Source organism: Chroicocephalus ridibundus, chromosome 4, assembly GCF_963924245.1.
Source record: "Chroicocephalus ridibundus chromosome 4, bChrRid1.1, whole genome shotgun sequence".
In the NCBI taxonomy this organism is placed as follows: domain Eukaryota; kingdom Metazoa; phylum Chordata; class Aves; order Charadriiformes; family Laridae; genus Chroicocephalus; species Chroicocephalus ridibundus.
In genome coordinates, this window is record NC_086287.1 from 16,908,306 (window position 1) to 16,932,499 (window position 24,194).

At 40.8% G+C, this 24,194-nt stretch overlaps 1 protein-coding gene across 1 annotated transcript; it reads right to left on the reverse strand.

Annotated features, from left to right (window-relative positions):
• Window positions 1-1,663: 1,663 nt before the first annotated feature.
• On the reverse strand, window positions 1,664-22,720 carry SPTY2D1 (SPT2 chromatin protein domain containing 1). The gene is made up of 6 exons (XM_063332880.1): window positions 22,541-22,720; window positions 11,717-11,831; window positions 8,679-10,337; window positions 7,721-7,877; window positions 6,444-6,521; window positions 1,664-5,304 (listed from the first exon to the last, which is right to left on the reverse strand). The coding sequence occupies exons 1-6, from the start codon at window positions 22,598-22,600 to the stop codon at window positions 5,208-5,210; spliced, it is 2,166 nt and encodes a 721-aa protein (XP_063188950.1). The 5' UTR covers window positions 22,601-22,720; the 3' UTR covers window positions 1,664-5,207.
• Between the last annotated feature and the right edge of the window lie 1,474 nt (window positions 22,721-24,194).

A 24,194-nucleotide genomic window follows, 5' to 3' on the forward strand; every position in this document is an offset into this window, starting at 1 on the left:
GGGAGGGGAATTACTATGATGGGGAGTTGAGGACAGACACATAACAAACATCATATATCCACAGTTATATCATTCAAGGAAGACAGTTACCTCTCACAAACAAGTCCACAAAAGAGATTAAGTACCTTGAGAAATACATGCAAGGCACTCAAAAAAACCCTTTTGCACTCAGTGCATGCATAAGTATGCTCTCATAGTTATTCTGAGTGCACTATCAAACCTGGAACACTACGCTCAAGTGTTTTTTCAAGTCATTCCTTTCCCAAGAAAAAAAAAAAACACCACTAAAGCTCTTGATTCTCTTTAAATTGTCAATTGCTATAAACTTTCACGCACATAGTATGAGATAGCATCAGATACTCGCTTTTCCTCAGCTGAGGAATGTTGAGAAACTGGGAGAAGTTGCTTCCAACACACAAAAAAATTTCTGAGTTTACCAGTGCAGGGAAGAGGATATACGTAAAAACCAAGACCCCCATGAAGAACTGAACAGAGAAAATCCCCAAAGCAAATTAAGCACCAGGTGGTCTGGGAAAACAAAACCATTCATCAGTTGGGGCCAGAGAAGTTAGGACTAAACTGGTGACATGTTTCATTACTTCAGGAACCTCTTCTAGCTTTAATTTCATCCCACAAAGCCTGTTAAGCGTGAGATGCGAAAGGCTTTTTGGATCCCTAGGCTCACAGAAAAAGAAGTAAACTTTTCCGTATGTATTTCAACTGGTCAGAAAAGGTTATCCAATGGGATGACTAAACTGCAGTTCTGTCTTGTTGAACTAAAATGTTATTTCAAATAAATTACAACTGAGGGAAACGTAATTTTTTTTTTTTTTAACCTGAGTAAAATAATATTGCTTCCAGAGGGATAGAGCATTACTGGCTGGATTAAGATAACAATTCAATGTAGAATCACGCTCCACCTGAACAGAATATATTTGCTTTGAAATAATGACTGATTACAACTATTAAGATACATTAAAAAGTCTCAAGGGAATTCAAAACAAGGTAAGATTTCATGCCTTCAAAACAAGGTGCTCGTAGGACACTGATTAAATGCTAATTTGCAGTATGATTTCAAAAAAATATTACTTTTTTTAGGAGCACAAGAGTGTGCAAGTGTTGCTCTTTCAAAGGAAAGGCAGATGGGCTCACTTCGATGCATATTCATTTACCTCTTTGGAAGTGGGTCACAGCACTGGCTGAGGAGAAGAGTCCCTGGTATTTACCTCCACCTGTCGTAAACCCTTCCACAGGAGACAGCAATCGAGGAGGTTCAGATTCTTTACATGGGGGGGAAAAGAGAATCCAAGAAAGATGCTGCTTATGAAACACCACAGTCCAAATGGAAGAGATTAAAGGCAACCAGCACAGTGGCATATGTCATCATTCTGATGCATGTACCTCCAAATGTATATTATGTCACAAACCTAACCTGCAGGAGACATCAACGATTTTCAGATCTTTTCTGAATGCTTAAGTGACTCCATTAATTTTCCCATACATTCTTGCTGGCCGCATGAGAACAGGAAAACAATTCTTGGAGAACATTCAGCCTAATGCTGTTGTGTGTGACAGCTCAGAGGAAACCAGCAGAAAAGAATTCTGAAAAATCTTCCATGAAGTAAACCAATGAGAAATAGCAGTAAAATGTTTAATGCTTGAAATTTATTGTATACATACTCTGCAAAACTTATATGCGTTTGGTGTGTGCAAAAGTATACACTTTCTTGACAGCACCAGAAAACAGTTATGCTATGTATGGGTTTAACCTGATTTGTCACATTGTGTAAAAAGACATTGTGCACAAATGATATCCCCAAAGAAAAAAAAAAATCATTGGCTAAAACTAGAAGCACCCTTATTTACACACTAACACTTTAATATTGCATCACACCCACTCACCAAAATAAATAGAAGTACATTCATCACAATTTAAACACCAGTCTCTCCATATATTTATTTTCTTTCTGACATGTTTTGGTCTCCAGAAATATGCTATATCTAGAAATATGCATCAGCTACTAGATTATGTTACAAAATGCAAAAAAAATAGAAAATTCGTTTTCCTGGACAATATTTTGGGCTTTACACAAAAATAAATCCAGATTTCCATAGAGATCTCATATACTTCTTGAAAGATTTTTATTTTAAAGCACAGCACAGAGTTGCACACTAAGGCTTCCTGTGATATGCAAAACCCTGGCCTCCAAAAGACATCGCTGTAAAGTGAAATACAGCTCAAGTGTAAATACAAGACATTTTCAAAAAGTAGTCATCAATAGAAAGTGCCCTTCATTTGATTTAGCATTAGCAGTAAAGAAGTAGCTACTGTAATTGTGCAATCAAAGCCAGACCTGGAAGGGTTTTATGAAAAGTACGTCATTTCACACTATCAAGTTTAAGGATATAGAATCTGAGATAGCAGAAACCGACCAACCTTTTTATACTCCTACATTCATCTTTTTTTGACACAATTTAGTAAAAAAAGGCACATTGTCAAACAGTGAAGTAAAAATCTAAAAACCAAACCAGAATTGCATTAAATACAATTAAATCATTAGCTTAACATCAGATCCTCATAAACCAATATAAGCATTCTTCCAGTTTTTCTTAACTTCACATTCAGATGCACTTTGGACAAGTACTTCAGTACTCTTGTTAAATTAATACTATTCATCTGGCAAACAGTAAGCATGTTTTTGGATACAAGGTCAGGAATTAAAAACCAAAAATTTAGTTCCTTCCTAGCCGGTTTACAAATATGCAGCAAATCCAAACACATTAAACCCCAAACATTTGTACAAAATTTGAAAGCCATTAGCATCCCATGCCAATTATGAGAAAGTACTTCTTGACTGTAAAATTACAAATGTGTCCTTGAATAATTTTTCATATGAAATAGAAAAAATTTAAGCAGTGATCACTGTGTGAAGAAACAATTATAGAGTGTCTTAGGGAGGCTAGCAGAGTACATCCAGTCACCATCTAAAAGACAAATAACAAAGTGCTTTACAGACTATGAAATTTAACTGATCTTGCATGGTTAGATAACCAGAAAGTGATTAAATAAATCAGATTTTATTTAACCTATATTTATCTGAAATGCAGATTTAATTCCCAACTGAACCAATTCTGAATTAATATATTTCTTTTGCTTCGTAAGAGACCTTTTTTTTTTCCCCAACCAGACAGGAAGTTGCTCACTGTTGGGTTGACAGACCTAGAGTCATTCACCAGCTAAAAAAAAGAAATTTCAGAGTGAAAAAATCCAGTAACTTGATCATGGTCCCAGCGTTCGTTGTCTCAAATGGCTAATTCTAGGAACTACAACAAAAAATTGTAGGTGGTCCCAATGAAGCAGAGTGAATACAACACACTTCTAGACAAGCAGTGAGGTTACACTATCTTGCATGGTCTCAAGAGAAACAGGTTTTGTTAGTTAACACAGAAAGCTAAAAATACAGAGGAGCAACAATGGTATCTTCATCTGGGCTCCCTGTCCGCTAATACTGAATTAGGTTACAAAATCTATCCCAATAGCTTACTCATGTCAGTGTTTTACTGAGACAGTGAAATGCTACACCATTAACAGAAAACATCTCGGAAAGGCAAATGTGTTTTTTCTTACATTAAGAGTCAGATGTTTAAAATTCAGCAGCTTCCAAGATTGTTCCTTACAGGTTGCTATCGGAACTGCTTCCTAGAAGCAGCACTGTTAAGAATAGCCCCCGACAGGAAAGGTTCCTTTGTCATTTTTCTACAAGGTAATTTTTCTTTTTTATTCCTTTAGTTCTGCCCCTGCCCCAACAAACACCCAAAGCCCTTGTTGTACTTTTCCAATTATTTCTAGCATTAAAATATAACAGCCTTAGCAGCTGAAGCCAGAGGTACTATCAATGGAGTCCTGGAGCTCGAGGCAAGCTGAGTAGTGCGATACTGGTGAGCTTTGAAGGGCAGCCTGGGGAAATCAAAGGAGATGCAACACCAGATTTGAGCTTCAGACTCTCAGTAAAACTCCTGCAGACTTACATTGACCTGTGCTGATTGTAAACAAATTCAGTTACTGAAAGAAACAGTCTTTAAGTGCATAGTTAGAAATAGTGTGCAAATATGGGCATTAAGGTAAGTAACTGAACTAACTCTCCTGCTATACGTAATATTTTAGATTTTTGGTTCGATGAAATTAATCGCAAGTATTAACTAGTTCACATGAGGTTGTTAATATTGAACAGCTGCAAATACGTTCTAACGAAACTTAGTTCTGATGTGCTTTCTAAATTAAGCCTAATTGGATAAATGACTGCTTCACATTTTAAATCATTTAACACATCGGATGTTTAATGCAAGAAAAAACATGTGCACCATACACAATTTGTAAAAGCAGCAGAAGCTGTTAAACAAATGTGAAGATTTACAGGGCAGGAAAAGAATTCCCAAGTATACACTTGAGCCCAAAAGCACAAGTTACATACAAACACTAGAAATTCCTGGTTTTGGGGTGCGTATTTATCATACTGAATTAGATTGGCATTGGAATTCCAGACACAGCAAAAGCCAACCTAACCTTTTGGCCATATCCATAGCTGTACAGTTTGCAAATGACATGCACTTTTCTGTTGAGAAATTAAGAGGTTCAAATTATTTTTATGGGTCCTCAATTCTGAAAATATACAGTACTTTATTGCTGTGAACATCTGTGGCAACGGCTGAATTTACACCCAAACTGCTTCTGTACACAAGATAACATTTGAATACTTTGAGGCTCAAGTTGGGAGACAGAACAGGATATAGAGCATATTTTTTTTTTTTAGTCTCAAGAAATATCAGGGAACAAGAATGCTATTCCTTTCTTTCAAGTGAATGCAAAATTGGTTTACCGGTATATGGGCCCACACAGTTCCGAGTCAGTGCATAGCTAGTCAGTATTTCTGCTGGCATCTTGAACTGGTTAAATCAATGGAAACATTTATTAATTTTATTCCACTTAATATGCATTAGTGCATTAATGTCTTCATAAAAAACCAACCCTGGCAAGTATTAAAAATAAATATCTTATTTAGGACAAACTAAAGCCTTGCTTTTCAGTACTTCAATCCCTTTAAATATTCTTTTGCCCTCTAACAAGCAAATGGAAACTTAAGTAGAATAAGAGATGTATGAAGGCAGAGGGTAGCAGAAACATGAACAAGGTCAACACCAGAAGTAAGTTAACGTGTCCTCAGCTTCTTAGACTGTCTCTTGCGTTTTAATTCTTCTTCTTCCCGTCTCAATTCTTCTAAGTCCTCCTGAACACCAAGTCTCAAGCTGCCAAATAAAATGAAATGCTTTACATACTGCTACTCAAGAAACATGAAATTTGACTTCTACCCCTCTCCCTAAGAAAAGCAATCTTAAAATTACAGCTGATGTGAGCAAAATTTTTACATCAGTTCAACCATAAATTTTCTTCAACTATAGAAAGAATATAGCTTTAAGAAAAGAAATCAAGATTTTATCATTAGAATAAAATGTTTTGAGTAAAAAATTATTAAAAGCATGTTAAACAAATCAAGATTGTGAAGACAGCTGATTTTAATAGGAAAGGTCATTTTTTCCCCAAAAAGAAGCTGCTGAAAACACATCCATCAATTCCTGCCAATGTAACTCTTGCATACAAGTCATAAAAGCACTGACTCTCCTCAACTTCTGAGAGCCACCTAAACCTTTTACATTGGCAAGGGAGAGACTGGATATGTCAAACACTAGAGAAGCAAAAGAATTTATTCCAACTGCCTGGCCGGAGGCATGATTCAGGTAGCTACAAGCACAACATTGCTCCACCCTCAGTCCATCTAAGCTGCCATGACGCTGGTGAAAAGGCCCACGGAAGAGGCTCCGCTAACACAGCATGATTCTAGCTGCATCCCTGCATACATAATTTCTTCAGCTTCCTAGAAGTCAGTATGTTGAAAGTGATACTTAAAACAGTATCTGCAGCCACCGATCTCCTCTTCAATAAATAAGGGCTGGGTAACAGCCCTACATACATAGAAATATACACACAAAACACACATATATAGATAAATAAATTTCCTTTTAGTCCTCACACTAGCAGAATATTGTAATGTTTGGGACAAATTGAAGGATTTAGCATTTCAGCTGAAATTTAAAGTATTTAAAAAAAATATTTTTCATCATAAGTTGGGGTTTTGTTTGCTTTTTTATTTTTTTTTTTTTTTTTACAAGCAAAGTTTGTGATCCATCAGAATGAACATACAAGATTTATTTACTGCACCCACCACTGGCTGGCTGAGTTTCATCTTTACCTATGTTTTCTTATCAGAAATGGTAAGGCTTATTTACCTCTGTCACAAAAAGCAGCAAATATCCACTCTAACATAGTCCCATGACTTGGGCAATAAACAAACTTCCCACTTTCTATCCAAGTTTAAATTCGTGCATACCTCCTAGCTTCTTCTTTCTGTTGCTCTCTCCAGCTGCTCTCCATGTAACGTAAGGCATAATCACTTTCATCTTTGTATCTGGAAATTAAATATTAGTTTTTAGCACACTAAAATACCATGCCAATGTACAGCTGAGTTATGAATTCACATCCCTTCTTAGAAAGAATAATTTCCTTGCCATACACAGAGTTTAATGTTTTGAAAAAAAATATAAGCTACAAGCCTTTAAAATGCTTGCTTTCTTGTACCTTATTGTCAGACAAGACGCAAGTATTTAAATAAGCCAAATAAGAGCCTTCATTTTCCAGCAGTTCCTAGTCATACCAAGTTAGATCCTCTTACAGAGCAGCTAATGCTACTGCATTTAGCAGTTCATATTCGGGCAGCTACATTTGATGAATTCTAAATACTGCAGACTGCTATAGAAAGCATTTTAAAATCCAATAATAGGAAAGAGTTGCTATGAATTATACAGGTGAGACATTGAAGAAGCTGTGTTGTTTTCCAACTGTGTCCTATTGCATCAAATTTTATTGCTCCCCAGAAGAGCATGGCAGGCAGTGTGAAAATTCAGGCTCCCTTCTGCACAGAAGCTGCTTTAATGCTTGTTAAATTTCTGCAATGCAAAACCATACTTGAATTATAGGATGGTTTAGGTTGGAAGGGACCTTGAAGATCCTCTAGTTCCAACCCCTCTGCCATGGGCAGGGACACCTCCCACTAGACCAGGCTGCTCAAAGCCCCATCCAGCCTGGCCTTGAACACTTCCAGGGATGGGGCATCCACAGCTTCCCTGGGCAACCTATTCCAGTGCCTCACCACCCTCACAGTAAAGAATTTCTTCCTAATATCCAATCTAAATCTACCCTCTTCTAGTTTAAAAGAGTTACCCCGCACCCTATCACTACACTCCCTGACAAAGAGTCTCTTCCCACCTTTCCTGTAGGCCCTCTTTTAAGTACTGAAAGGCCGCTATAAGGTCTCCCTGGAGCCTCCTCTTTTCCAGGCTCAACAGCCCCAACTCTCTCAGCCTGTCCTCATAGCTGAGGTGTTCCAGCCCTCTGATCATTTTCCATGGCACTCCTCTGGGCCCACTCCAACAGGTCCATGTCCTTCTTATGTTGGGGGCTCCAATGCTGGACACAGTATACTGCACAGAACACTACGCAGGATACCAGCACTTCCCCTACTTCGAAAACATTTATTTGTTGAACTATATTAATTACTGTTGTTCTGTTGTTTGTTCTACAATATCTTAAAACTGACATTTTTCTTACCTTTTCCGGTCATAGCCAAATATTTCCCGAATATGTTTTGATATTTCTTCTTGGGGTTCCCCTTCATCTTCAATGAAGTCATCCATTTCAGAGTCATATTCATCATCATCATCATCTTCTATTTGTCTCTTGTAACTAATAGGTGGTCTTCCAAGACCTAAATGACAGGGGAGTAAAAAAACCCATTAATTAGTAACATTAATATAATAGTACTTCTCCTCGCTATACCTTGGGCTCAGCCATTTTATAGCTCTGGGCTTCAAGGTGGCAAATTTCTGCCTCAAGTTAACTAGCAATTCTCAGAAACTCAGTAAAAGGAAATACTTCCTGTAAGTTGTGCTACAGAAGATTACATTTCAGTATCACCAACTGCATCCTGAGGAAACTACCAGAAAGCAGTCTGTATTCTTGTTCAGGGTTTTCTAGGCACTTATTTGCTGAAGTCCATGCTGATTGTTTCTGTTCAGAAATAATTTTTTAGAACTGCTTGCTTAGTGATAATCTGAATTTGCCAAAGAATGTCAGTCACAGGTTTACTGTGTGGTTTTAATTTTCCTGTACCACTTTAAGCATCTGTTATTTAAGACATTACGAATTTTTAAAGACTAGCCATAATTAAGCTACACAGGAAGAGAATCCTTCAATTCTTTTCCTTCTAACAGCATTTGTATATCAACATCCATCACAGGCTGCTTAGGTTTCTTTCATGTAATCTTCACATCCCAGGCCTATATTTCAAGGAATATGAGCATAGGTAAAAATAAACAAAAGTTTGCAAAGCAGAAAACCAGCATTCCATCATTAAACGCACTCTTTAAAAGGCAACTATGGTATTTTGTCCAAGTCTTCCTAATTGCATCTATAATTGTCAAAGACCATCAGTGTCCTCAACTCAGACATACATTAAAAATACAAAACAAATAACTAAGTGAAAGTTATTTGCTCTAGAACTTTATACCTTGTGGATGAAACACAGGTCTATGCCCTTGAAGAGATCTCATTCCATTTATCTGTCCATTGCTGGGTCTTGCGACTAGGTTTTTAGATGAAATAGTTTCAGACACAACAGTACACTTCGGTTTTACAGTTGTACCCAAGCCACTGCCTGGTCGCCCAGGTCCTGCACTTGGGCTGATGCCTGGCCTTCCTGGTCCTGTTCCCAAGCTGCTGCCTGGTCGCTTGGCTCCTGTGCTTGGACTGATTCCTGGCCTTCCTGGTCCTGTTCCCAAGCTGCTGCCTGGTCGCCCAGGTCCAGTGCTTGGCCTAACTCCTGGCCTTCCTGGTCCCGTACCCGTGCTGCTGCCTGGTTGCCCAGGTCCTGCATTTGTGCTGATGCCTGGCCTTCCTGGTCCAGTGCCCAAGCTGCTGCCTGGTCGCCCAGGCCCCGTGCTTGAGCTGCTGCCTGGTCGCCCAGGCCCCGTGCTTGAGCTGCCAGCCGGCCTTCCAGGTCCCATGCCTGAGCCACCACCCAGTCGCCCAGGTCCTGTGCTTGAGCTGCCAGCTGGCCTTCCAGGTCCTGCGACTGAACCGCTGCCCAGTCGCCCAGGTCCTGGGCTTAAACCATTTCCCGGCCTTCCAGGTCCCACGCCAGAATTGCTGCTTGATCGCCCAGGTCCTGCACTTGAACCCCCACCCGGATGTCCAGGTCCTCCTTTTCCTAAGCTGCTTCCTGATCGTTTTGCATTGGAGCTGATTCCATGCTGAAGGGCTGCAGCATTTCCTGATTTTGTATGGGCAGACTTTTTTAGGCTGGATTCTTTAGCAGATGGTAGCCTCTGAGCCCCATTGGCCACTGGTTTTGAGGGTGGCACATGAGAGCTTGAGCCAGACTTTCCAGTACCATTGACAGGTGATTTACTATGACTGCTACCAGTAGAGCTTTTTAAGGAGCCATTTTGTGAGTTTTTTTCCTTTTGATCAAACCTGGAGGAAGATGATAACCGTGAGTGTTTTTCAGTCAATGCTGGTGCTTTGGATTTCTTATCCATACCACTTATAGAAGACGACAGACCGCTTTTTGTTGTGGAATGTTTATCTACTGAGCTTTTTTTAAGTTTTGCATTTACAGATTCTTTCTGAGAAGTCACTTTTTTTGAAGAACTGGATGTCCCTGGATTCTTAATCTCCTTCTCACTTTTCTTATGCATTTCTACTCTTTTGTTTTTTCGTCCCAAATACTCCATCTCTCTCAATTCTTCTGCTGTTCTGGGTCTCTCTTCTACCTTTTTCACTGCTTTTATTTCCACTGGTTCATATTGTTTTTTCTCAGCAAGCCTTAAGAGCTCTGCAAAGTTCAGAGGTGCTGGTGCAGTTTTGGGAGGCGCCTTTGGTTTCACTGCAACTTTGGATGGTTTCTCTTCATATTCTTGCTCATGCTCAGATTCAGTCTGACTGTATTCAAGTTGCTCAGTTTCATCTTCTGTTGCATACTCAGCCTCTGGGGCCTGAGCAACATTCTCAGAAGCTTTCCTCTTTTTAGGCTTCTCTTCAACAGGAATGCCATTATAGCCATAAAAATTATCCTTTGTTCGTGAGGCCATAGCTCTTGCCTTTCTGTCATGTTTTAGTTCAATACGTCTAGCCAAGAGTTCTTCTTTCTTTCTTCTTTCTTCCAGTGCTGTAAAAGAAAACCAGGAGAAAGTCATGCAAAAGCACTACTTTTTCCCCCCCCCGAAAATCTTCCAAACTGATAAACCATTTAGGACAGTGGTTTAAAGATATCTGGCTAACAACTATTCAAAATAGATCAGAAAGTGATCAGAGTTCTGCCAACAGGGCAAGCTAACCCACCTGAATCAGCTACTCCAACAAAGGCAAACAGTTAAGTGAAATGCTGCTTACCCAGCCATCTCTGGGTAATGAAAGGAGTTCCGAGACTGAGCAAGAGAATTTTGAGACTCTACAGAATTTACTATTAGATATTTAAGGGAAGATGAGGAAAGGGAGGGAACCAAAGCATATTGGGGGGGATAATAATGGGAAAACAGACTGAGTGTACGGTAGTGGGGTGTAGGGTAGAGACAGAAGCAGCCAGCCACAGATAAGCAAGCTGCTGGTCACCACATCTGTCTGGTAGAGCTCATGGCCCTATCTCCACAGTCTGTCCCTTATGAACTGTTTTTAGCTATTTTCTGCATAAGTATGCTCTCTATCTTGAATATGTGATCTGTTGACAAAATTCAGGCTGAACTAGCTGGTGAATAGGATAACATTTGAATGTCAGATACTGTAGAGACCAAGGGAGTAGGGGCCAAATATCAGAAAGACTCAGGAAAAACATCAATTCCTAGAAAATGGATTAGGCTACTCATGCTTTGGGTGCTCGTAAAGGTTCCATCCCCTGCCTATGTTATTCTGTTGTCAAGGACCACAACTGTATAGAGAGTGAATGCATGCCTATTTGAAATTCATGTTCAGTCTTGCTTCTGGCTGGACCTGGCAGCAGGGGTAAGGAGTAGGCTTATGACTGGCCCAGGAGAGGAGGAATACCCTGGGCCATCCAGTCCATCAGATTTGGTCACCTTTAACAAAACATTAACATTAGAAGCAATGCAGTATTAGTTTATTCTATAGACTATTTAAAGGAAATATAATACAGTAGAAAAACTGTGGCTCAAACAAAGCCTCTGCCATACAAATTTAAAATTCAGACTGCATTGATACACTAGATTAAGACACAACAGGAACTCTTACCATTTTTCTTCCCACAAATAAAGCTTTTCAAAGTTAAGTTACCAAAAGTCCAGATGAGTTCTTGCAATATCTCTTCACCTAAACTACTTCTCGATCTAAACCAGTAAATGCTAGTGTAGCTGAATAATATTTGGCTCCTTAAGAAAGCATGCAAACATCCCTAGTCCTTACTTAGTTCTGGCTTTCCCTCAGTATCAGTTCCAGAAACAGATGCAGAGCTGTATTTGCAAGGGCTTTGAATAAGGTGACAAAGTCTCAAAGAGTCAATTAAAGTCTCCCATAGGAAATATTTTTTACTGTTACCTTTTTTTCTTTTTTCTTCTTCTTGCCGTCTGAGAAATGCTTGCACTGCTGCAGACTCTACACCTTTGACTTTTGGAACCTTTTTGGGAGGACCAACAGCCAAACTGTACCTTTTCTGCAAAGAACAAAGAAATATGTCAGAAAAGTTAAAGAATGTAAAAATCTTAAAGCTTTTAAAACTGAGGAGTTGCTTAACAGTCAAAATCATAGAATTGTCTAGGTTGGAAGGGACCTTTCAGATAGAGTCCAACCATCAACCTAACACTGACAAAAACCATCACTAAACATATTACTAAGCACTACGTCTACCCGTCTTTTAAATACTTCCAGGGATGACGATTCCACCATTTTCCTGGGTAGCCTGCTCCAATGCTTGATAACCCTTTAAGTGTAAAAGTTTTTTCCTAATATCTAATCTAAACCTCCCCTGTGGTGCAACATGAGGCCACTTCCTCTTGTCCTGTCACCTGTTACCTGGGAGAAGAGACTGACCCCCCCACCTTGCTACAACCTCCTTTCAGGTAATTTTAGAGAGCAATAAGGTCTCCCCTCAGCTTCCTTTTCTCCAGGCTAAACAAACCCAGCTCCCTCGGCTGCTCCTCATAAGACTTGCTCTCCAGATCCCTCACCATCTTTGTTGCCCTTCTCTGGACATGCTCCAGCACCTCAGTGTCTTTCTTGTAGCCAGGGGCCCAAAACTGGACACAGTACTCGAGGTGCTGCTTCACCAGTGCCAAATACAGGGGGAAGATCACTTCCCTAGCCCTGCCGGCCACACTGTTCCTGATATAGGCCAGGATGCTGTTGTTGTTCTTGGTCACCTGGGCACACTGCTGGCTCATATTCAGCTGGTTGTCGACCAACACACCCAGGTCCTTTTCCTCCAGGCATCTTTTCAGCCACTCTTCCTGAAGCCTGTAATGCTGCGTGGGGTTGTTGTGACCCAAGTGCAGGACCCAGCACTTGGCCTTGTTGAATCTCATACCATTGGCCTCGGATCATCAATCCAGCTTGTCCAGGTCCCTCTGCAAAGCCTTTCTACCCTCAAGCAGGTCGACACTCCCACCTAACTTGGTGTCATCTGCAAACTTACAGAGGGTGCACTCAATCCCCTTGTCCAGATCACTGATGAAGATATTAAAGAGAACTGTTCCCATTACCAAGCCCTGGGGAACACCACTTGTGACTGTCTGCCAACTCCAGTCATGTAATTGACTTTAAGCACAGAATAAAGAAACAATGAATTCTGACTGAAGCTTCAAGTTGTGACAGATACACTTGTCTCCTAGCCATACTTTGATTCAGGCTGACTAAGGAACAACAGGCCTCACATCTTTGGAGTGAACTTAAGAGCTAGAAAGACCCTGGTTCACGTACAAGGGAGCGACGGTATCTTGAAAAATATTTTGAAAGGTGGGTTCAAAACCCAAAAGTGGAAGATAACTAAAGTACAGAACAAGATACCAGAGCTAAAACAAAGACATCTATCTTGTCTATACCATTGACCAACAGCCTATATATTGACTTCACCCTTTAATATTACCATTGGCATGGGCCAAAATTGAGCTCTCCCCGAACTGCATCTGGACTGCGTGCCAGGTGACTTTCCCCTTGAGCCCAGACATTTCTCGAGGTTAGAGATTCTTTACCTGAGACTAAGAGATCCTTCCTTACCCAAGGTGGAGAGATCCCTTATCCATGACAGATCCTTGGTAAGTGATTGATAGCATGCTGAATTAATATTATTACTAATCCATGTAGCTACTCATTATTATAAACGTTGTACGGATAATTCCATTAGACATAAACTGTTGATCAAGTCCAAGACTATGATTGGATTCAGCCACACCTAGGCTCCAAAAGGAGTTTAGAAAGCAAGGGGGTCCACTCTGAATCTCATGACTCAATGGGAGGGTCCTCCTCACTCTTTGCGCCTCCAGTCTCTGTGTGAATCATTCTAACTCTATTTTCCTTCATATGTATTTTCCATGCAGTAATTAGTAAGGTGAACTTTGCCATCACACTTACTGAACCTTGTCAAACCACTGGTAAAACTATTAAATTCAAAACTTATTGAACTCTGAAATTATTATTTTACTTCAGTAAAATATATTGCTGCTTCTCTCTTTTGAGTGAGGTACATTCACTCATCTGTGACAAGAGCGCACTTAGCTTTCCAAAGGAATGAACAGGAAACCAGAAGACAGGTAGGGAAACCAACAGAAATGAGTAAAATGCACTAGACTGAGAAGGAATGCAACAGATGTATCAGTAATGGAATAAAAATATTTCAGTTCAGCCTTAACCTTCCACCAAGCAGGAAACAAAAGCAGACTACAGCACAAACTGCCAGAGTCTGTTCAATCCCAGACTGCATGTTTACAGGTCCATTAGGGCTTTCAGCATTTTTTGTGGTCACCTATTTCAGTTTCAGGTTATTTTATCCAGTGAAAATGAATTGACTTAAAAAATGGAATTACTCCAAAAGTAAGTTGGAACTGACTTCACCAGCATAATTATGAGGTTGATCTAAAACCAGTGATATTTATTTTAGTTCCTGCTGGAGTGATCTTAAACAGAAAACTATTGCACATCAATGAGTTAGTGATCCTGACTAGGCGCAGGTCTACACTCTACTATATATATATCACTTGAGACCACTGGATGAACTCCGCAGACTAATTGGGACAGAAAATGCAGCCCCTACTTGGCACCTGGCAGTCACACTACTTGCACGTGGTGTAACTTGCCTGGAGAAGAGAAGGCTTCAGGGAGACCTTATTGCAGCCTTTCAATAATTAAAGGGGGCTTAAAAAAAAAATCTGTCCCCGTTTTTTTTTATAAGTAGGGCCTGTGGCAATAGGACAAGGAGAGCTGGACTAGATGACCTTTCAAGGTTCCTTCCAACCTAAAGCATTCTAGGATTCCAGGTCTCAGTATATCTTGAAGTTAAGCATCATGTTTTCATATAACAACCTTTTGCTTGGCAGTGGAAATGATACATAGAACTGTTTACTTCTAAGAACTTCTATAGAAGCTCTAAAGGCTACAATGCTGGTGATCCTCACTACAGACAGATCTGCGCAGCTTGCCATGCCTAGATGTCTGTCCAGTGCTGTACAACTCGGGGTTCAGGCAGTTGAACAGATGTAAAGTTACCTATGCTATCCCCCTTTTGCCTTCCCCTGTTATCTCCAATAAATGTTATTTTAACCAGTATGTTAAGAATCTGAGTGCCTTTCTTACTGGGATCTATAACGAACACTTGCACTAGTGTGCTACACCTGTTCAAACATTACCTTTCATAAATGTACCGATTGGGCTTTATGATGATACAATGGAAAGAAACAAAGACTTTTTTGATCTTCCAACAAACAGACTAGAGAAGATAAACAAAGCAATGAGAAGGGCAGAGACACTTGCAAAGATAAATACAATAGAAGCCAGTTAAATCCAGAAACAGATGGAAAGCAGAAGAATACATTTAGGAAAAAAACCAAACCAACTCTATTTGTTGTTTAAGGGCTTTTTTTGGATTTCAGTAGTAAGCCAATAGATTATAACCTAAATGAAGATCTTTCTCATGGAAAGTAAAGATCCTCATCAAATGTAACAGCTGTGAAATACAGCTCCAAATAAAACCAATATTGCTAATTAAAAAACCCACACAAGACAGTATTCCCATAATTATCTTCCTGTCCCCATATAGCCTTATGAAACTTAACTAAAAAAGTAAATTAAAATATCCGGTAAAGATACCTACATCCAAATGTTTTAGAAGCAATAATCAGGCACCACGCCCTACAGATTTCAATATCATCCAGTGGGAGCCCATTCTAATTTGTAATTCATTGAAACAGCAGCACATGAATAAATCCTTAGATTACTTTAATTTCTAATACGCAAACCCATACATTATCTCGTATATATATGCATTAAGAAGCTAGGTTCAGAGACTTATTTTTAAAATGCAGCCAAAACTGGCTCCAAGAAAGGCAGCTATAATAACAGCTATTTGTAGTTGCCTCTAGTAATTTCTAAAATGACTAAAACAAAATTATAAAGATACACCATGCACATACATTGCAGTAGTAAAACCTGACATGTTGCCTCATCACATTAAAGACCTACTACGGTCAAGCTCATTTACCAAGATTCACCTCTGCACAGGAGTTCAGCACAATCTGAGAACTGATTTTATAAATCCTTATCACTTGGAGAAGCTCCCAACACTGAACAATTTTTGGTACTTACAATTGAAATCATTAGAATTGATCATCATAGCTAGGACTATTTAAAGGATAAGAAGATAGCTGGAGATGGGCTTCTCTCTTCTGGAAAACTGAGTTCCTTCCCTCCCCAACTTGTGTTTACACCAGAAGTATTCCAAGACCTAACTGTTCGGGAAACGTGAACCATGACGCAGTACCGCCTCTCAACTTTTGCTCAATTTTTGCTTTGGACCATGACTCAGTGGCCCAAAGTAATCTCGCATGCTACATCTACATCAGAAGAGATGGAGAAGCAAAGCAAGTATCTTAGGAACAATTTGAGGTACTCTGTAGATTAGTAAAATGTCTATGTAAATTATCTCACAAAGTTAAACATGTCATGTTTTGCCATTGGTAACCTAATTTGGTAAAACTTGGTTTAATTATTCAATTTCTACACAGTTTTCAAAAACAGACAAAGCAGAGCATTTTCAAAACAGAGGATACCATTGGACTCAATCTTAGGGGTCTTTTCCAACCTAGACAATTCCATGATTCTGAAAGTTTTAGGCCTAAGGAGCGTCTTTCAAAAACTGCCAAATAGCAGGGAGAAATGTAGCCTGATCTATCCTGTTAGGAAGCCTTATAAAGGATTAAAGTGATGGGGAAGCAGTTTTCAGGCTTTGTTTTTCTGCACTACAACCAACAGTCCTATCCAGGATCAGGTTTGTAGAGCAGCTTGACAGACATGCTGTTTTCTCACTGCCACTCAATGTGGCAAATTATGTGAAATTCAAGATATACGTCTTCCTATCTGTAGCATTTCCTGATATTGACTAACAACTGACAACATAGCTAAACAATTCATAAGTGAATACCCATCTTCTGTACTATGAATCACGACTATTGTTGATAAAAGTTTTGTTCACCTTCATTTAGAAATAGCATAAAATAACCAGCTTACATTTAGTCTTTTTAAAAGCACTGAATCATGCACATGTTCCACAAACACTGATAAAGTGTTTTACTTACAATGCAAATGAGCACGCATCAGATTCCAGGTAAACTAGACAAAATAAGCCAGGGCATGTCACCACTTTATCATCCAAGCAGCAGCTGTGCTATTCTGGCTTTTTATAGCTATTGCCAAGTTGGTTAAATCAACAGAGAAACAGGCGTGTTTAGCCATTAGGAGAGAGCAGGTCAAGCTGTTCTCAAAACACTGCACTACTCAAGTTGTAAACGCTGATTATCTCTCTGTGTAGAACCTGGTGACAGCTCTAACTGAATATTGCTGAGATACACAGTGGGCACTGCTTCACCCAAAGGGAAAAGTAAAGGCCATGGAAGTGCCTTCCTTCAGCTATGTACCCTCAAGAAATAACAAGTCTTTTCCTACCAGTGAGTAGTATTTCTCCTGAGGTTTTTCTTTTTTTTTTTACTTCATCTCTGCAAACCTTGCCAAAACTACCTACCCAAATAACTGGCTCTCCCTGAATCTGACCAGCAGGACTTTAAGAGTATGGTGGAAAGAAAGTCCATTACAGGGCAAAATCTTGTTTTCAAGTTATAGTCAGAATAAACTGTTTCAGTGGGTTACAAAGTTACATGACTGACAAAGCAGCAGATTTTTCCCTGAAAACTATACTTCAAAACAAAAACATTACTTAAATATTGGTATTAATATGTCAAATCAAACAAGCCACCAGGCTGTACCTGTCCATACGTTCACACACATGCACACTGACTTGTGAGATATGTATCACCTATAGTTTGTGTGTATATATATAAATAAATATATATAAAAATGTAAATAAAAACACTCTTTAAGTGCAGAGTGACAGCGTCTAGTGTCCAGCAGGCAAGCTCCAGATCACAAGTTTAACTGTGCAATCTGCAACCGAGGTTTTGCTCTTAAATCACTGACTTCAGAGTGTGGCACATGATCCTGATACAGTTGCAGCTGTTTTGACATCAGCATTCAATTGCCAGATCTTGTGACTGTAAAACAGATTTTTATTGCAGGCTTTGTGGCATCCAAATGAAGCCCCAAAAGGCCTAGACCAAATAGTAGACCCAGACACAAGCAACAGACGTAGTATTGCCTTTAACAACGATCAATATTTACACAGGTAGCAATGCAAGATATGAGCAATCAATTCTGCCAAACCTGATTCTCAAATGGAGCACCTGTGCAACTAATCATTTTGCTATAGGCTTGCACACACAATGCAAAGACAATTCCACTTGTGCTATCTGGTATGGGCACCCTGCAGAGGTTCTCACAGTTTGCTTGCTTGTTTTTCATGAGCAAGTTGTGACTCCTGTCCAGTGTTACAATACTTTTCCTGTCCTTCCTTACCATTCATCAAGACATGTAGCCTTCTCCAATGGGAAGTCCCCATTTCCCCCTAAATATTCTTCCAGGTATAACTGTCTGATAACATCACTAATAATTCATTCACCCAGTTAAGCCACACATACATCCTTATTTGTGTCAATCCTCTCGCAATGCCCTAATACTACTGATAATACTAACGCCCTAATACTAACAAAAGGCAGCTTTCCAAATTGATAAGTGCTCATCTGTGTTATCAGCCCAGAGGCCTTCGCTCTCACCCTGAACTTGTACTTCCAAGGCCTCTGCTACAGTCTCAGCACTGTCCACTCTGCAGACACCATGCTGGGGTTACCAGCACCTCACACTGCACCTAGACTTTCTTAGAATATATGCATGTAATGCTTTCTCAACTACTGTTATTAATATCTGATTATGACAAAGTAAGCAGTAGTTACCAAGCACACTTAAATTTGTCTGATTCTCTTCAGGTTCTAACAATCCCTACCAAGAGAAAAGCTTTACTAATGAGTATTTTAACTATCAGCTCATACTGTTCTCATCTCCCAAAACCAATTTATCAGGGTCATACATTTTACTCCTAAAATTTTCTTAAGATTCTGCAATTGCTGTAACAAGACCCGACCTGAACAATTAGCTGAAAAAAATGCAGAAATTTCTTATGCTAAATCTTTCTTCATACAGTAAAAAAAACAAACCAAAAAACACAAGACAAAACCAACAAACAAAACCAACAAAAAACCCACACCAAAACACGGAACAAAACTAAAAAGCATACTTTATGCTTTCCTTTATGCAGTGGTATTGTGGTCCCCATTTTCATCTGCTTATGCAAAAAGAGACACCAGGAATAGGAAAAGCTGGAAGTTTTACACATTTTAGTCAGTGTTTACAAGCACCTGGAACTTAACTGTCAAGTTCATTCAAGTTGAGAGTAAAAGCCCTCCTCACCCCTTGCCCGCTTTTTGTATTGTATATCTTGCAGTTTGCCTCATGTAGATGCCAAAAGCATTTCTAGGTGCTGTTTTGAGACAAGTTTTAACCGCATAATAAATGAATGCACACCAATCAAATAAGGAGTCTGATTCTATGACAGCACGCTACTTCACAGCCATTCTCCATATTTCTCTTGCAGGGCTTCTCTTGCCTATGGGCAATCATTCAGTAGTTTGTAATCACAACTTCACCAGCAGGCTCTGTAACATACAGGGTCCCCTGAACAAACTCCGGGATTTTGCTACTGTTTTACTTTGCAAATACTTAATTCCTGGTAGCTCCATGTATCTGTCAACTTTGCTGGAGGCTATTTCATAATGATTCATACTCACTGTGTATCACTCTGACTTAAGACTTCAGCAAGCACTGACGTGGACAATACACTGTTTCAGTTTTGGGTCACCCCTCTGTGGTTAAATGCTATTCTGTATCAGGTTTCTTTGGAGTTTCGTACACCAAAGATTCATCCTCAGTTAAAAGGAGAAGGGAGTTATGCGAGATCATTTCTAATAAATTATTAATGACAATAGAAACAAGGTGAATTAGAAGAATGACTTTGTTCCAACTATACTCAGTATTTTTAAAATAATCTGCAATATAATTTCATACTTTTAAGAATATCTTCCATACAAACACCTGAAAGTGCTCCATCCCATCCATTATGTCATGTAAAACTTGCAGCATAAGAGTATACCAATTTCACCAAGATGAGGAGTAAGAAAGTATTTAAATCTTACCAAAATCAGCATTAAATCTCATTAACTGGTACCACGTCTAATCAAAGCAAGACCACATGGGAAATCTAATGAACTGCTAATATGAAGACATGTTACAAGATACATACACACAATGCTGAAGCCCCTATGGAACATCATGTGAGAAAAACTGAGGCTCTATTAAGCAACTGCTATAAAGATTATTAGCAACACACCATTAATAGCTTATACACTAGCTCCTATATGCACTGTTTTGTTTAGAAACAAAACCGATGCAATTAGTAGGGTACTGAAAGGCTGATTTCAGCAGCATTCCTTTTGAATGTGGATTTCCATAGGGAGATGAACAAGCAGATCTGTTTTTACAGGGACATGATGCAATATCTGTTTTACACAGGTCCCTCTTTTATGATACAAGACCATATTATTCCTTAAATAGATTTTTTCTATAGTTTCTCCTTTTGAGATATATATACTACTTGTGCATATTACTCTATTTTTCGTTACAATAGGTGTGGAATATTTAGTTTAATGCACTGTAAAGTTTATTTTAAACTTTTCAAAGGGAAATTCGGGCGATATGCTGGTTAATGCAGGAACTAGCATTTCTGGAAACCTGTTAACTTTACATTCCAGTAAATTTTGTAATTATTCTGTATGGTATTTTTAACAAAAATATTTAAGATTAATTATATTCTTCTTGTATGAACATATTTTATGTACTAGTGTTAATCTAGTGGACTTACTTTGAAGTCGATTGATCAGAAAACCTCCACAGGCCCTCTTTTGAAGTCTAACAGCTGCAGATAACCTCAAGCAGTGCCAAGTGAAGCTCCACTTTTGCTCAGAGACTAAGATCAGCTTTACAGTTAAAAGCTGCACCACTAATGTGGCTAGAACAGCAGGAAACCAAACTGCTTCAGCTATGGATTGAATTGCACTCTCACTCCATGAGTTAGATCAGGTAAGCAAATCCTAATCCTGCCTTTTCTAAAAAGAGTAACAAAACCCTCATCCACTGCACAACAAGTAGGATTGCCTCCTTTCACCACCACACCTGCAATAGAGAACATGGCAGGTATTTCATCAATTCATCACCATGGCTTATAACTATTTGTGACAAAAAATAGTGCTACAAAACATTAAAGCTGCATGAGAAAACTAAGAAGGTAAAAAGAAGTTTTAACTATCTAAAGTAAGAACTACAACAACCCAATGACAATTTAGTGGAACAGATTGTTTTAAGAGTCATAAAACAAGGATTTAAATATCTTATTTATATATTTGATATTTTCACATTTATGTTACAAACCATAATTCTATGTAGAGTCAGAGACAAACTAACTCATGCTAAGTGTTAAAGAGTACATTTTTATAAGATTTTTAAAACACGATGGAATCTGATGAATTACGCATATCTACCATATGGTTGGTCCGTATTATCAACTGGTCACAATGTTAGTGAACATTACCAAAGTTTTACTAGTGATACAGAGAGACTGAGATACTTTAGATTCTTGAGTGTCTTCATTTCATTAGCATCAGATCTAAAGATTACACTTTTTCTCTTTTTCCTATAGTTTATGCTAAAAACAACTACCCTCTCATTTACACTGGTTTAAGCAACCTAAGCGTAGAAACAGAACCCTGGCACCTGGTAAAGAACGAACAGGAAAAGTGTTTCCCTAACTGGTGGCTACCAAAGAGAAAATATTTTTTTATCCAAATAAGCACATACGACTTATAATTCCTGCCAAAGGAATGAAACCAGGTACACTAATACACCAAAAGGCCACAGGCTCTTCCTACTGCCAGACTTCATTCAGCTGATGAAGTGGGTTATTTCGTACTGAATCAACATAAAACTGATAGCTTGAGTTAAAATACAAACTGCTGAAGTACAGACTCCAGAATAAATTCATAATAAACAAAACGCCTTTCACCAAACATCCCCATGCAGTTGTTACAGGCTATTCCTTCACAATGGATACAAAGTATTGGACAATGCACCACATTCATCCAAAACTTGTCATTCTTTGTCTCCGACCCGCATTTGAGACGTGGCAGACTTCTGTTTCCAGGGCAAACAAAAGGACTTATCCCACTTTTAACCACAACCACTGCCTTCCGCTGCAACACCGCTTTTGCTCTCAGAAGCCCGGTATTTTCGGCAAACCCCGGCTGCCCTTTCCCAGCTCCGAGCGGGCCGGGACCTGTTGACAGGAGCCTCGATTCGCCCTCCCTCCCCGCCCCGCACACAGACGCTCCTCCAACCCCCAAAATGACCTACCTCCAGACGGCGAGGCCAAAGGCCCGGCCGGGCAGGCTCCGCGAGTGCCGGGCAGGCCCGCAAACCAGCCTCCTCGGGTGGGGGCCGAGGCAAGAGGCCGAAGCGAGACCCTTAACACTCCGTGAGGGGAGCGCGGGGACCCTGCACGACTCGGTCCCCTCCCGGGGGGGTCTCAACGGCTGTAACGGCCGCGGCCTCGCGATTACACCCCCCCCCCCCCCCCGCAACAGTCCCAGCCCCCCCCGGGCTCACCGGCACCGAGTTCAGCCCTTGCTGCTCCGAGGCCATGACGAGAATATTGCGGAAATCCATGGCTGCCTCGGGGCCGGGGGAAGGTGAGGCGGCCGCCCTGCTCCCCCCCGCTCCCCTCCGCGCCCGGCAGAGGCGACACCGCCCGCTCGCGCGCCCGCCCCTCCGCTCCGCACCGCTGGGCTCCGCTCGCTTCCGGCCGCCGCCGCCTACCCTTTATATCACCTCGCCTCGCGCCGGCGTCACGCCGTCCGCGCGTCACTTCCCCTGTGACGAGCGCCTCGCGGCCGCTGGGGAAGGCCGGAGGCGGAGGGGTGGTGGTGGCAGCTGCGGCGCCGCCTCCTCCTCCTCCTGCCTGTCAGCCCCCGGGGAGCCACGGGGGGCGGCGGCGGTCTAATAAAGGGAGGCCGGGGCTGCCTTCGCCCTGCCTGCAGCTGTGGGGCCCGGTTGTGTCACCTGGGGCTTCCCCCGGCCGCGGTCTGGCGCGCCTCAGCGTCACCCGGAGAAACACCTTACCAGGCTCCGGCCTTAACATAGAGTCGCGTCAACAAATCGAATTAAATTGCTGTTTATTATTATTTTAAGAGCAGCTGGTGCTGTTTCGGTGGCGGTGAGGGGACACCTGCCCCCATCCCTCGCCTTCCTGAGGTCAGCTGCACCCACCAGCGATCCTGTAGCAAGGGAGGAGTGTGTGTCGGATCCAGTTTCTGGAGCCGTCTCTCTTGGCTTATCACCGCTTGAAAAGCGGTGCTTGGCTTCTAGGGCTGTCACAGGTCTCCCAGGAGCAATGCTGACCTTCGGAGTGGCCAAATAAAACACTCTGTGTGTGTATGTGTGTGTGCGTGTGTTTTCAAATATTTTTCCAAGTCTCTGACAACCCGGAAAATTGTGCAAGAACACCAGCTGGCTGAAGACTCTTCCCTTGCTTCACTTGTCATCTCTTTTCCTATTAACTGTTAGCTGAGATCCATCTGACAAAAATTCGTCTGCTCCACACTGCTTCTCATAGAAAGCTGGGTGCTGAAAAGATGCATCCTTCCCTTCCCTTCCCTTCCCTTCCCTTCCCTTCCCTTCCCTTCCCTTCCCTTCCCTTCCCTTCCCTTCCCTTCCCTTCCCTTCCCTTCCCTTCCCTTCCCTTCCCTTCCCTTCCCTTCCCTTCCCTTCCCTTCCCTTCCCTTCCCTTCCCTTCCCTTCCCTTCCCTTCCCTTCCCTTCCCTTCCCTTCCCTTCCCTTCCCTTCCCTTCCCTTCCCTTCCCTTCCCTTCCCTTCCCTTCCCTTCCCTTCCCTTCCCTCCCCCTCCCCCTCCCCCTCCCCCTTCTTTTACATAAAGTATTCTTTAATGTTGATGTTACTAGACAACTCTTCTCTTTCAGTTCCTCCAGGTTCCTGCCTTTTCCAGTCTCCTTTTGCCTCTTTCCTGCCCTCACTTTTATTTTTTCTGTATCTGAAATTCCTTTCTGGATGTAGCTATAAGCCACATTGCAGCCTTATATAAAGATGCCCAGTGTTGCCCTAACTGAGGGGAGGAACATACAGTTTATTTGAGTGAGGTACTGCGCCAGTTCACTCGCAGAGCTTTTGTAGTTCTTGAACTACAGGAGATACGAAGCTGTTTCTGTGCTGCTTGCTCTAGTATTTCTTCCTGGCTCTGTGCAGA

Bases quoted from the DNA above. Each gene is read 5' to 3' on its own strand.
- SPTY2D1 (XM_063332880.1), bottom strand. From the start codon at position 22,600: ATGGATTTCCGCAATATTCTCGTCATGGCCTCGGAGCAGCAAGGGCTG. The intron at 6,522-7,720 runs GTAAGAAAAATG...TTTAATTTCCAG, and splicing joins TTTGGCTATGACCGGAAAAG to ATACAAAGATGAAAGTGATT. The intron at 5,305-6,443 runs GTATGCACGAAT...TTTATTTGGCAG, and splicing joins CAGAAAGAAGAAGCTAGGAG to CTTGAGACTTGGTGTTCAGG.